The sequence below is a fragment of the Globicephala melas genome, chromosome 13 (genome assembly GCF_963455315.2).
Source record: "Globicephala melas chromosome 13, mGloMel1.2, whole genome shotgun sequence".
NCBI classification, from domain to species: Eukaryota; Metazoa; Chordata; class Mammalia; order Artiodactyla; family Delphinidae; genus Globicephala; species Globicephala melas.
The window spans coordinates 82,877,523-82,891,055 of NC_083326.1; the positions used below are offsets into that span (position 1 = coordinate 82,877,523).

A 13,533-nucleotide genomic window follows, 5' to 3' on the forward strand; every position below is an offset into this window, starting at 1 on the left:
ATGGCTGCATGTCAACTTGCCTAGTGAAAAGAGAACACTGGTTAGGTGCTAAAAAGAACAATTTCAGGGAACTAAAGGATTTGAAAGAAGTCAAAAGTTATTTTGTAACTAAATGTATTTTAGCTCATAGGATTATAGTATCTACAACACCTATTCTTACCCTTCCACATTCTTGTGAATTACAGCACATGCAGTTCAAAAATGGAAACCTTAAATTATCAATTTATCTCTCTCAACCTAAGTTATTTAAATATGTGAGCAATTTCTGTTAAAGAGAGGCAGCCTCAGTATGTTGAAATAGTTGCAAGATGAAACTAGATTTTAGCCTTAATATTTTGTCATCAACATTCTTTCACCTTAAGAGGAGGCGGGAATTCCCTGATGGTCCAGTGGTTAGGACTCTATACTTTCACTGCTGAGGGCACGGGTTCGATCCCTAGTCAGGGAACTAGGATCCCGCAGGCCCCGGGGCCAAAAATAGAAAAAAAAAAAAGAGGAGGCAACTAAATTGTACTGTAATTTGCCTGCCAGAAATTATCTCAGCCATCAAAAGAGACTGATGTGAGTATATTTTTAGAGTTTGTGAACAGCTCTATTAAACAGAAATAGAAATACCCCCAAAGAAAGAAATCAAGATAATACATAAACACTTAACAACAGTTTTAACTAAAAAGTGCTAATAGCATGCAGGAACTTGAGAGCCTTTAAGGGGTAAGGTTGGTTCATTTCAGGAACGTGGCTGAGTTTTGGAACCTTGTGCATACCATGGCTAATTGATCCTGCAGTTTTTCTTGGTGGCCTTGACCTGAGACTTTCCTTCTCTGGTTAGATGCCTGTAGCTAGGTGACTGTTTCAAAGGCATGCACCTTTGTTTCTCTTGAGCCATGTGATGACAATTTGGTTGGGGTCCATTTCAGAAAGGTTCATGATTCTGCACCTTAAACAATCATCTTGGCAACCACTTCATACGTGATAGAGAATAGTGAATAAGATCAGATTAAGAAACCAGACACATTAATCAGAACGACAGCTGACACGGTAAGTTAAAAACCAGAATGGCCTTTGCGAGAACTTCATCAAATGAGGGCACATTCATCAGTCCTGTAAATGATGATTTCTGGGTTCTCAGCCAAATGCATGCTTAAGAGAGCTAACAAAAGAAGACAAAATAATTTGAGCGCACATCAAGTGTTGCTTTGCTGGCCACTGGAGACACAACAATGAGCGAAGCAGACTCAATCTTTGTTTACAGTCTAGTGGAAGAGACAGATCTTAATCAAATAATGACAAATAGGTCATGAAAAACTGGTAAGGCTATGAAATAAAGCTTTGAGCTACTGTGTCAGCATATAACAGGGGCATAGGTCAAGGGTGGAGGGCTCAGGGAAGGCTTCCCTGAGGAAGTGACATCTGAACTAAGCTGAAATATGAGTAGATGCTAACTGGCAAACAGGAAGAGAAAGAGCATTCCAGACAATGGTAACAGCATGTGCAAAGGCCCTGAGGTGGAAAGGAGCGTGACACATTTTCGGACCTGATGGACTAGGATGGGGCAAGCTGGAAAGACGCTGGGACCAGATCAGACACACGTGTCAATGAGGCAGGCAGTGTGGGGACGGTAGCACCATCATTTAGTAAGCCCAGTGATGTAAACTCTATTGTTTGTCTTCTTGGATTTTCCTTGAAATCAGGTCTAATTTGTAACCTAAATGCTTTGCCTTTGTAATGGCCCAGGGGAAGCATTAAACAGCCCTGGGGATACCTCACAACAAGGAGAATCTCAGCCAAACAGTGACAGAGTCAGTTCTAGAACCAGGTCTCCTGCCTGAAGGTGTTCCGAGAGGTGAACCTGACAAATTGAGAGTGGGGAAGCTTGTGGCCTTTTGTCCCCAGGAATGCTCTTTCATAAAACTAAGCCGTATGTTGAAGTGCCAAATTATGGAGGGCTGTTCACTCACTTTTTCAACTCCTTTTCACACACATTTTTTACTGGACATTGCTAATGCACCAGACACCCTGCTAGGCACTGAAGGTATAAAACTGAGTAAGACAGGGAATTCCCTGGTGGTCCAGTGGTTAGGACTCCACAAGGGCCTGGGTTCAATCCCTGGTTGGGGAACTAAAATCCCACAAGCTGTGCAGTGCGGGCAAAACAAACAAACAAAACTGAGTAAGACAGGGTGGTCCTTGCCCTCCAGCTGCTCAAAAATATTTCTTACAAACAGATAAATTACATTCAATAGAGATGTTTTAGCAAAGTACTCTGGGATCCCAACAGTATTGAGCCCAGCACCTGGCACAGTAATCAACTCTTTATTATTGAAAGAGTGGTAGTTGGTTGCTGATGAAGTCCCTGTGGCAGACATTCTAAACCCAGAGGGGTGTTGCCTGCTTTAAAAGAAGACGCTGTGTTAAGTGTGAAGATCACAGGAGAAGCGCTTTCGTTGGATGTGGAAAAAGGAGTCCGAGAAACAGCTGGTCTGGAGCCTGCAAATCCCTTTACTGCCGGCCTTATTCCACCACAGCTCTTGACTAGAGTGCTGAGAGTTAAAAATGAAATAATACAGGGCTTCCCTGGTGGCGCAGTGGTTGAGAGTCCGCCTGCCGATGCAGGGGACACGGGTTCGTGCCCGGGTCCGGGAAGATCCCACATGCCGCGGAGCGGCTGGGCCCGTGAGCCATAGCCGCTGAGCCTGTGCGTCCAGAGCCTGTGCTCCGCAACGGGAGAGGCCACAACAGTGAGAGGCCCGCGTATCGCAAAAAAAAAAAAAAAAAAAAAAGAAATAACACAAGTAAAGGGTTTTGTCCAGTGCCTAGCAAGTAATAAACATTCAGTAAATATTAGCTATTGTTATTCTGGTAAAGAAGCTTTTCGGTGATTGGAATTAGATAAGGCGTGGTTATTTTCTATCTTTAGGGGAGTGAGAGGAAAGCCTTGTTAAATACATCTTTCAAGTTCCCAGTGTCAGCTCTGGGACAGGCAGTGAGGAACCAGTGAGGTTACAGAAAGGGTCAGGGAGACAATGTTCAGGGTTATGTAGGCATCACCTTCTCTCTTCAAAGGGGGTGTACCCTCCCTAGTACCTGTATTGGGTGATTTCACACCTATATTCTGAGAGGAAAGCTGAGGATAGCAGAAACAAAATAACCATTTGAGAGATTAAAAAAAAAAAGAAAAGAAAAACTTCAGTTCTGTGACCGGTAATTTTAAAAGCAAACGAGTAATAACAGTGTTTTTAAAAATCTCACACCACCTCCTGTAGCAACTGTTCCATGCACTTTGATGGCCCAGCTCTGCGTTTGGTCCAGAGCTGTCTGCAGGCTGTCCCAGCCCTGCCTCTCCTGGTCCCCTTACCGTTTCTCAACTCTTGCAAGGTGTCCTCGTGCAGAGCCCGCAGTCTCTGAAAAGTCATCGCACAGTCCCGCGTTGATAACAGCTGCAGTTGCATTAGAGATGCACACAGAGTGGACAGCTCAATGGTATGCCTTTGACACATAAAGTAATATAGGACTTTTATAAAGGAAAGAAAAAAATGTCCAGTTGTGATTCCATTGGTCAGATTTCATCGAGGCCAAGTTTTCTCCAATTAACCAGATCCTGGCCTGGTGTGGACAGGACTTGGTGAGTCCGGGCGGAGGGTGTGTGCGAGGACGGAGGGGGGACTGGTGTTTCCGCTCGCACACGAGAGGCGTCGAGGGCCTGGGGGCCCCGGCCCGTGCCCCTACCCTGGCCAGGGGCGCGGCCGGGCGGGGCGGGGCGCGTGGGCGGGGCTACGGCGGCTCCTCCCCCGGCGGGCGGGCGGCGCCTTACGGCGGGCGGCCTCGCGGTGCCTAGGCGCGGGCGGCCGGCCTGGATCGCTCAGTCGCGCGGAGCCGGGCCCAGGAACGCAGGCGGCGGCAGGATGAACAGCATCAAGAACGTGCCGGCGCGGGTGCTGAGCCGAAGGCCTGGCCACAGCCTGGAGGCCGAGCGCGAGCAGTTCGACAAGACCCAGGCGAGCGGCGGGGCGGCGGGCGGGCGGCGCTGTCCCCCCTTCCCCTCACACGCGTCCCTCGGGGCCCGGCCTGCGCCCGCCTCCAGAGCGCCGGGAGCTCGGGCCGCTCCCCGGACCCCTTGCTCCCCGGCCATCTGGGGGCCCCCGGCCGCATCTCGGCCGCGGCCACCCAGCTCCCCGGCCTTCGCCGCCCGAGCCGACCCGCGCGCAGGTGAACCGGAAGCGCGAGCCGGCGCCCGGGCCCGAGGTGGCGGGGGACCGGGGTGGCAGGGGACTGGGATGCAGCCGGGGACTGAGATGCGACCGGGGGACCAGGTGGCCAGGCGACCGAGGTGTCTAGGGACTGAGAGGCGGCCGGGGACCGAGGTGGCTAGGAGCCGAGACGTGGGAGGGGCCAGGTGGAGGGAGCCGAGACGCGGCTGGGGGCCAGGTGGGGTCAAGGTGCGTCCCGGGCCTGGGTGCGCCCGGCCGGGGCGGCCCGACTGGATTTCTCCGCCCTGGCCGCGCTGCCTCTCCCGGGCTCCGTCTACTTTTCCCACGGCTTAAAAGAATGCCCCCTCCTCGGAGAAGCAATGCATTTCCTTAAAGGAAACTCCCTGCTTCCTTTTCTCCTGAGCTGTTTTTCAGGGCCGCACAATATCTTATTATCTGCTGGGCGAAAAGTTTCACGTCTGTAGCCAGACTTGTTTGCCCGAGCGCTGGCCCACGTATAAACAGGTTCACACCCCCTTATTAAATGACGGTGCCTGACAGACAGAAACTTCCTAGGGCTCCCTTCCTGCACTTCCCACGCGCCCGCATCTCTTCCAGAGGGTGGCCTATCCTGGGAGGGTTATTTTAAAAATGAAACAATGACGGGGGTGTGTATTTGTCCATGTGTTCCTGCTGAGACCACACTGATGAGGGCGTTGCTGTTTCTGGTTTTCTGTTCCTTTTTATTTGACAAACACTGAGGTATTCTTATGCCTGGGGGAGGGGGGGAGCATACTGGGTTTTTTGCCAAAGTAAGTCAACCAGGACTGAAACAGCAGAAAATTTTTACTTTAGAAATAAACCATGGACTTCCCTGGCGGTCCAGTGGTTAAGACCCCACGCCCCCAGTGCAGGGGGCACGGGTTCAATCCCTGGTCCGGGAACTAAGATCCCGCACGACGCGGCCAAAAAAACCCCAGAAAACAAAAACCAAAAGCCAGAAGGAACCCACTCACTCCTGTCTAAAGTGGGATGATGACATTTGTGTCTGCCGTTAGCAAGGTCCTTCCCACCTCTCCCTGCCAGGAGCAGTGACTTGTGCGGTGTCTTTCAATTCAAGTTAGCACATGCAGCCTACAATAACTTTTGTTTTGAAGTAAGAAAAAATGCAGGGGAAACATCTAACCTTTGTGCTTGAGATTAACAAGGAAAATGATAAAACCTTGGCTCTATAAAAGACTAGTGCTGAACCAGCCAAGCCGCAAATTATTAATTTAGCCTTTGTAGTCATCATCATCATCTGGCCCCTGGTGTATTTTCAGCCCGGATAGCCCGTCATAAAAACACATGTGGCATTTAATTTAAAATCATTAATACATAATTAATTGTGCCAGGAACTTGCGGAAGGAAGGGGAGAAAATTTTAATTGGCAGAGAGAATCTGGATGTTGTCAGAAGATTTATTCATTCACTGATTTTTTTGTTTTTTCTGTGGTTTTGAAGAGCTATAAAGAGGTCAGATTGCTACATAGAGGAGATGGAATTTAAAGGGCCAAGTTCATTGATCTTACTCTTAAATTGTTTTAAATCAAGGGCAAGCTTTCTGAATGTCAAAGAGAAAGCATCTCTGATACAGGACAACTTATTCTGGTGGTTGGTTTGGTAAACAAGAGGGTGTTTTGTTTTTGCTGGTTGGGTTTTTCTCATGAATAATTCTTTCTAATAGGTGAATCTCATAGGATTTACCCATTCCAGGGCTATTTTCTGGAAACATGGAATTCAGGTTCAGTGTCTAGATTTGATTATCTTCAGAGTGACTTATTGAGGGATGTAGGAATCAGGTTTTGTGCATGGTTAATATTTAATTAGATCGCTCCCGGAAATATCTAGTGAGCTGCCAGCCAGACCTCATTGGTGGAAAGGACGAGGAGAGCTGAGGTTGCTGCTTACACGTCTCCTTCTGGACAGAAAATAGTATATCCGACCCACCGACATACCTTCCCTTTGATCTGCACTGCCTGTGGCTTCACGTTGACCACAGCGTCCTGTGTAGCAGAGGGGCACTTTGGTTTCCTTAGAACTTAAGTCCCCTACCATCCCGCCAGCCTCGCTTTTCCTCCTGGGTTTCTGGGTCAAGAGGAGGAAAAATGCTTCCATATTTGCTTTCTTGACTGGCCACACCCTGTTTTGCAAAAAGGTTCCTTCCCCGCCCCAGTTGGGAGTGTGAAGGAAGGGGGCAGTCATGCATCCTTCGTGTGGCAGGTACTTGTGTTTGCTGTATGATGTGGGTATGCGAGTGTGTGTGTGTGTAATCCCAGGGGCACTGTCCAGAAAGCTGGTCTATTCTTCCCCAAGACTTTAGTCCCTTTGGTGATAAAATCCCTTTTCAAAATGGAAGTGACAAAATTGTATTGGCTTTTTGTTGTTGTAGTATTCTGAATGCAGAATAGTGTGGCATACGGTATACCTGTATGTTCTGAACCTGAAAATTGATTGTCTCGTTAAAAAGATGGTGTGGTACCATGGAAAGCGGTAACTAACACCTGAGTGCTAGCCTGTGTTCCTGGTGCTTAACTCCTGTTTCCTGGTCTATAAAAATAGAGATAATTCCATCTACTTCCTAGGGCTGTTTTAAGGGATAGAAATGGTGGGGTGGGCTAAAGAGGGACGCCTCAAAGATGTCCACGTCCTAATTCCTGGAACCTGTAAATATGTTACAGCCCTGGGTAAGAAAATGCTAATCAGCTGACCTTAAAAATAGGGGGCGTAGCCTGGGTTATCCAGGTGGGCCCAGTGTAATCACGGGGCATTTAAATGTGGAAGAGGGAGGCCAGGGAGGAGGTCAGGGTGGTGTGAGGTGAGGACAACGCCACCAGACATCGCTGGCTTTGAAGCTGGAGGAACGTAGGTGTCCTCTAGAAGCTGGAAGAGGCAAAGCAGTGGACTCTTCCACGGAGCCTCTAGGAAGAAACGCAGCCCTGCTGGCACCTTGATTTTAGCCCCGGAAGACCCGTTTTGGACTTCTGACCTCCAGAACTGTAAGATGATAAATTTGTGTCGTTTTAAACCACTGAGCCAATAGTGGCCGTTTGTTGTAGCAGCAGTAGGCCACGAATACCTACAGGATGCAAAACACGTAGTACAGTGCTCTGCAAATGGTCAGCTAGCCATCTTTCTCCCTTCCTCACCCCCAAAAAGCTTTATTTGAGAACTGTTTCATACCTTCCATGAGGAAGGAGATCCGTCTTTGAGGTATAGCATGGGTGAGGACTCAGCAGATTGGAGTCCTGGAAATGCTAAACTCCAACCTTGCTTCTTCCTTGTCTAAGTGCGCCTTTGCCATCTGGGCCTCGGTTTCCCCTGCAGGAAATGGAAACAGAGCCCAAAAGCTTCCTGTAAGGTTAGGATGAGAGAGGGGCCACGCGGCTCAGTACACCAGGCCCGGCGGGGAAGAAGGGCATTAGATACAGGCATTCGGGGTAAAGCTCCGCAGGTGTTAGGGGTTTTCTGGTGGGGTGGGAGCTGTGGAGGGGGGAGCAGCAGGTGGAAAACTGTTCGTAGGTCCAATTTTCCAGGTCAGTGACGTGTCCCTTCTGCAGCCTCTGTGGAACTGCAATCTTGTAAAAATTAACATTTATTGACACTCAGGGCTTCTCAGGCCAGCTCACGTTAGAAAAACGCTGTCCAGTAGAAACAGAATAGGAGCCACGTGTATCGTTTTTAGATTACTTAACCACACTAAGACGCAAACAGAAACAGGTGAAATTCACTTTAATCATATATTTTATTTAGCCCAGTGTATCCAAAATATAGCCGCTCCAACACGTAATCACTATAAAAATTATGAATTATACATTCTTTTCCTCCTACCAAGTCTTCAAACTCCGTTTTGTGTTTGTTATAGCACATCTCAATTTGGGCTCACAGTTCAGGCCTTCATTAGCCACACGTGGCCAGCAGCTACTGGATTGGACTCAGGGTGTTAGAATCACCTGGGGCGCTTTTAAACTCTTTGTCTAAATGCTGGAGATTTGGAGTGATTTGGCTTGGATTGGAGTCCTGGGCGCATAGGTCTATTTTCTTTTTTTCTTTTTTTTTTTTTTGCGGTACGCGGGCCTCTCACTGCTGTGGCCTCTCCCGTTGCGGAGCACAGGCTCCAGATGCGCAGGCTCAGCGGCCATGGCTCATGGGCCCAGCCGCTCCGCGGCATGTAGGGATCTTCCCGGACTGGGGCACAAACCCGTGTCCCCTGCATCGGCAGGCGGACTCTTAACCACTGCGCCGCCAGGGAAGCCCGGTCTGTTTTCTTAAAGTTCCCTAACCAGGAATTCTTTAGAATCTCATTACTGAAGGCAAGCCGCAGGACACAGACAGGTGTTTGGGAACTTGAGTTTCTGGTTCGAAGGCTGTTCCCAAATTGGCAATAGTCTTTTGGACTCCCATCCTTTGCAAAATGTTTCCTCTGCTCTGACTTCCCTTCCCACATATGCCAACACCCCCTCTGCCAGGCAGGCAGACTTATGCACACTCCCTTTTTTAAACAAAATTTTATTGAAGTATATTTGATTTACAATGTTGTGTTTAATTTCTGTCGTACAGCACAGTGACTCCGTTATACGTATATATTCTTTTCTATTGTGGTTCATCACAGGATATTGACTATAGTTCCCCGTGCTCTACAGTAGGGCCTTGTTGTTTATCCATCCCATATGTAATGGTTTACATCTGCTGACCCCAAACTCCGTCCTTCCCTCCCCCCCGCCCCTTGGCAACCACAAGTCTGTTCTCTAGTCTGTAAGTCTGCTTTTGTTTTGTATTTGGGCTCATTTGTGTCGTATTTTAGATTCCACATGTAAGTGATATCGTACGGTATTTATCTTTCTCTTTCTGACTCGCTTCACTTAGTATGATAATCTCTAGGTTCATCCATTTTGCTACAAATGGTATTATTTCATTCTTTTTAATGGCTTTATAATATTCCATTGTGTGTGTGTATATATATGTATATATATACATACCACATTTTTATCCATCTATCTCGGTGGACATTTAGGCTGTTTCCGTGTCTTGGCTATTGTGAATAGTTACACACGCTCCCTTTCTGTCTTCGTGTGGCATTACCACACTGTTAGCTACCAACCCCTTTCTGGGCCTCATTTAAATGTTTATTTTAAAAAAGTTCCCCCACCCCCAAGCTTGGGAGGAAATCTAAACCACATGGTGAAAGCCAGAACCCCCCCCCAGCTCCACCCACGTCGGTCAGCTCCCTGAGGGCAGGGGCAAGGGGCCTGGCACCCACTGCAGGCTGGTCGAATGGCCAAAGAACAGAGGTGAGCGAGGCTTTCTGAAAAGGAAGAGAGAAAGAACCAGGCTCACGACCCCCAGGATGCTGCCTGCAGAGCCTTGAGTGAGCTGCCCCAGCGGCACTTGCCTTCCTCCCCGGCCCCCGGAGGTGGGCCAGCTGCGGCGGGCAGTGAGCCGTGCCCTTCCTTCCAGCTGCGCTGCTGTCGCGTGCCCCTCGGACACCCTCCACCTGCTTCTGCCACATCAGCCAGCTTGGTGATGCTCAGGGCAGCTGCTGACTTCCTGGTTCCTGGGGTTTCCTGCCGCAGGCCCCCTGGGCTCCCCGGGTATCCGGTGACCTGTTGGTTCAGGCTGGGGTGGGGTTGTGGCTGCTCGTCCTTCCCCTCCCCATCTTTGTACGTTTGTTCCACGACACGTTCATGAGGGGCCACTTACTGTGTACGTGTGGGCTTGCTTCTGGTGCTCTGGGATGTGCTACGGGAAGATGAAGATCATTCTCATCCCCTCCAAGGGTTTTCGTCTTGACGAAGGAGGTGGGAGGTGAACAGGTGTGCTGTGGCAGAGCTGTTAAGAGCGAGACTCTGTGCCTCAGTCTCCTCGTCTGCAATGTGGATATAATCGTAGTGCCCGAGTCATGGAGGATTTGCAGGATGACACAGCTCCTGGGGCGGAGTGAATGCTGCACTGAACGGCTGTTGGCTGTTACATTGTGTATGGGAAGGTGGGCTGGACTGAAGAAATGGAAATGATGCCCCCTTGGTTCCGTCCCTGAGCTTCTAGTTGAGCGTCTGTGAATGGGGAGCTGGGGCTGTGGGGGAGGGCAGTAGATCCGCCACGGGGGTTGGGCGGACTTGGGAAGGTGGGGAGCAGCCCGTTCCGGGAAGAACGATCCTGCGGTGCCCCGTGCTCCAGGACGGCAGGGCCTGCTCCCAGGTGACACCGTCCTCTGGAAGATACTCTGGTGGGGAGCCCCAGGGAGGAGCCCCGGGGAGGTGCCCCAGGGAGGAGCCCCAGGGAGGTCGGGGGAAGCCGGCCCTCCTGACCTTGCCCCCAGGCCAGCGTCCCATTTGTGAATAAAACCTGCCTGGGCACTGAGTCCAACAGTGCGAAGTGGAAACTCTGGAGTCGAGTCTAGGCCTGCTTGGCGGGGGGACAGGGAAACGCAGCCGGCTAACCTGAGCTGGGGCCTGAAGAGCCTTTGCCAGCCGGCCGCGCTGTCAGCGATACCCTTCCCCCCAGCCCGCTCCCCCCAGCTCCACCTGACTCCAGGGTGGACTCAAATATCACCTTGTTTGCGAAGCCGTCAACTGCTTTCCTCCTGCCCGAGCCTTACTAGGCTGCCCTAGTTCTCATGATATTATTCCCACTATTCCCGTCTCCCCAAACCCTGCAGCTGAACCGGCAGGAGTGGACGGCCGTGAGGTCGGGCGTGTGTTTAGATCCAGGGTCACGGAGAAGGGATTGCATTGCCTCCCGCTCCGAGCCCCTAAGCACTACCCTCTGAGCCCCAAGATCCTCAGGCACGGACAGTGTTGGCTCCTTGTGTGCTAGCACCCAGGACTGCCCGGCTCGGGGGACCCGCTCGGCGTGCGTGCGCTGAATAATGGTGCCACGGGGGCCCGTGGGTCTCCCTTTTTTGATGCTGCCACTCAGTGAGGCCTAAAAAGCCATGGCTCCCACTGCAGTGAAGGACTGAGTTCTTGGAGAAAAGTTTAGTAGAGGTGGAGTTGTTTTTCCTCTTGCTGAAATAAACACAACCTTCAAATGCATTAGGTTCTCCCGCCAGGGAGTGGCTCAGCCCCCTGGCTTGTGGGACAGACAGGTCTATGGAGTGGTGTCACCAGGGCCCAGGCAAGGAGCTGCCCAGGCTGGCTCCCTGTCCATCCTGGAGGCGGGACTTGGGCCATGTCCTCCTCTCCTATCTCTTCCTCCTCATGTGTCACCTGCAGAGCCCGGGGGAGAGGTGGCAGTGTCCCCCAGTGAGCCTCATGCTGGTGGATGGGAGGATCCTGCCGGGGGCTCCTGCAGAGGAGCAGCGGCCGCAGCGCGGGCCTCCCTGCAGTTTCATAAATGGTCGAAGGATTGAGAGGCCCGGACAGAGCAGGCACTGGGGGGCGTGAATAAAGGGAAGAGACGGTTGAATCGCAGGATGGTGTTGCTGCCCTGACTTCCCTCTGCTGAAATGACTGAGCTGCAGACCTCTGGCCCAGAGCTCCCCACCGCTTTGCCTGAGACCGCATTCAGCCGCCTCCTCGGCTACAGAAATCCTGTGTTTGGTTTCATCAATGGCCTTTGAGGTGGCAAAGCATTTGAATGAGATCTTTCTGTCCTTCAAACAACTCTTTGGAAACACTAAAGAAGGATAACCCACCTCTCTGCCAGTCCCTGTGACCCGGCTCTTTGAAGGATGTTTTTTTGTCCCTGCCAAGTGCCATCGTGAAGCGCGTCATGATAACAGTACAAGGAGGATTGAGTCTGATTCATTTCAGGGTTGATTTTAAAAATAGAAAATGTTTTATAGTTGCCTTTACTATATAACTATAGTGGATAAATTTTTAGCTAGAGAAAGAGACACACACACTGCCTTGAATTTAACCAGTACTTATATTTGAAAGAGCTTTCGTTCATTCAAGTATTCACTCTTTCATTCATCCAGTAAAGATTTATTGACCTCCAGGCACGGGTTTCGGGACTGGAGGTACAGCAGGTAGCAAGACCAACAGGATTTGTTGTACCAAGTACGTCTGTTCAGGGGTCAGAGGTAGAAACAGAATACATGGTAAACAAGATAGTTTCAGGGGGGCTTCCCTGGTGGTGCAGTGGTTGAGAGTCCGCCTGCCGATGTGGGGGACACGGGTTCGTGCCCCGGTCCGGGAAGATCCCACATGCCGCAGAGCGGCTGGGTCCGTGAGCCATGGCCGCTGAGCCTGCGCGTCTGGAGCCTGTGCTCCGCAACGGGAGAGGCCACAACAGTGAGAGGCCCGCATACCGCAAAAAAAAAAAAAGATAGTTTCAGGGAATAAATGTCCTGGGTGAAAGTAACCAGGAGGAAGCTATCTGTGTGGAGGGAGGGCTGCTTTAGCTAGGATGGTTGGGGGAGACCCCCCCCAGGAGGGGCGTTTTAACTCAGAGCAGGGTGACCCCAGAAGCACAGCCGGGCTTGGGGGTGGGACCAGGCTTGTCCTGTTTGAGGAACAGAAGGAAGACGGTGTGGCTAGAACAAAGCTAGATGTTCCAGACACACTTTGTGTGTGTTTGCATTCTCAAAGAGTTCAAGGTTTTTTTGCTCCTGCTTCCCAGACGGGAAAGGGGAAGCTTCTAAAGTGAAGGCGCCCCTGTGGGTCAGAGTGGATGGGACCGGGGTCTGTGTGCTGGGGTGCCATGGCTGGCAATGGTGGAACTGGGTGAGCAGACCTGTATTTGGCCCCGTTCACGTGGGCTCCTGGGGAAGGGGTCTCCCCGAGTCCACGTTCCTCTGCTGTGCAGAGCTCCCCACGGCCTGGAGGACGTCAGATCTTGCAGAGAATGTCCAGGGCTGCAGCCTCTGCGGTCACTTGGTTCTGACCCCCTGCAGGGGCTGTGGGTTTCTAAAATGGTGTGGCCAGTGTTGGTGCGCACCGGGCTGTGGCCTCATGCGCCACTCTCCTGCTCTATCCTCAGTGACCGTCCTCTCCCCGTGGCTCTTCCTGGGACCCCTTTGTCTGGCATGCAGCCCCACAGGCGACGGGGCAGGGAAGGGCTTGCTGTGTGCAATTGCTGACCAGAGCGTCCCAGCTTGGTTGCCCGGCTTTGCTGACGGCGTCCACACCCCAAGGCTTCTGTCTCGAGTCCACAGCAGGGGCCGAGGCTCTTGGGAATATCACCTCCTGGGGCTCCTGCCCCGGCCCCGCTGCCTCAGCTGGTCGCCTCTCCTGAACCAGCAGCTAGATGCTTTCTCGTGTGTCCCTGGGAGTCACCTGTCCAGGGACAAGTGCCACTGGTGGCTCTGTCTGGCCTGGTCTGGGGATTGCCTCCTCAGGCTTGACTCCCAGGGCCTCTGCTGG

At 51.2% G+C, this 13,533-nt stretch overlaps 1 protein-coding gene across 9 annotated transcripts in view; it reads left to right on the forward strand.

Annotated features, from left to right (window-relative positions):
* Positions 1-13,533, forward strand: part of LOC115855216 (huntingtin-interacting protein 1-related protein) — a 73,111-nt gene that overhangs the window by 41,752 nt on the left and 17,826 nt on the right. For 2 of the 9 annotated variants that reach the window (XM_030860159.2, XM_030860160.2), the window contains exon 1: positions 3,818-3,995. The exons of the other annotated variants lie outside the window; for them this stretch is intronic. In XM_030860159.2, coding sequence (XP_030716019.1) covers positions 3,903-3,995 — 93 coding nt within the window. In that variant the 5' untranslated portion in view covers positions 3,818-3,902. Of the gene's footprint in view, positions 1-3,817; positions 3,996-13,533 lie in introns of those variants that run through there. 9 annotated transcript variants of the gene reach the window in all.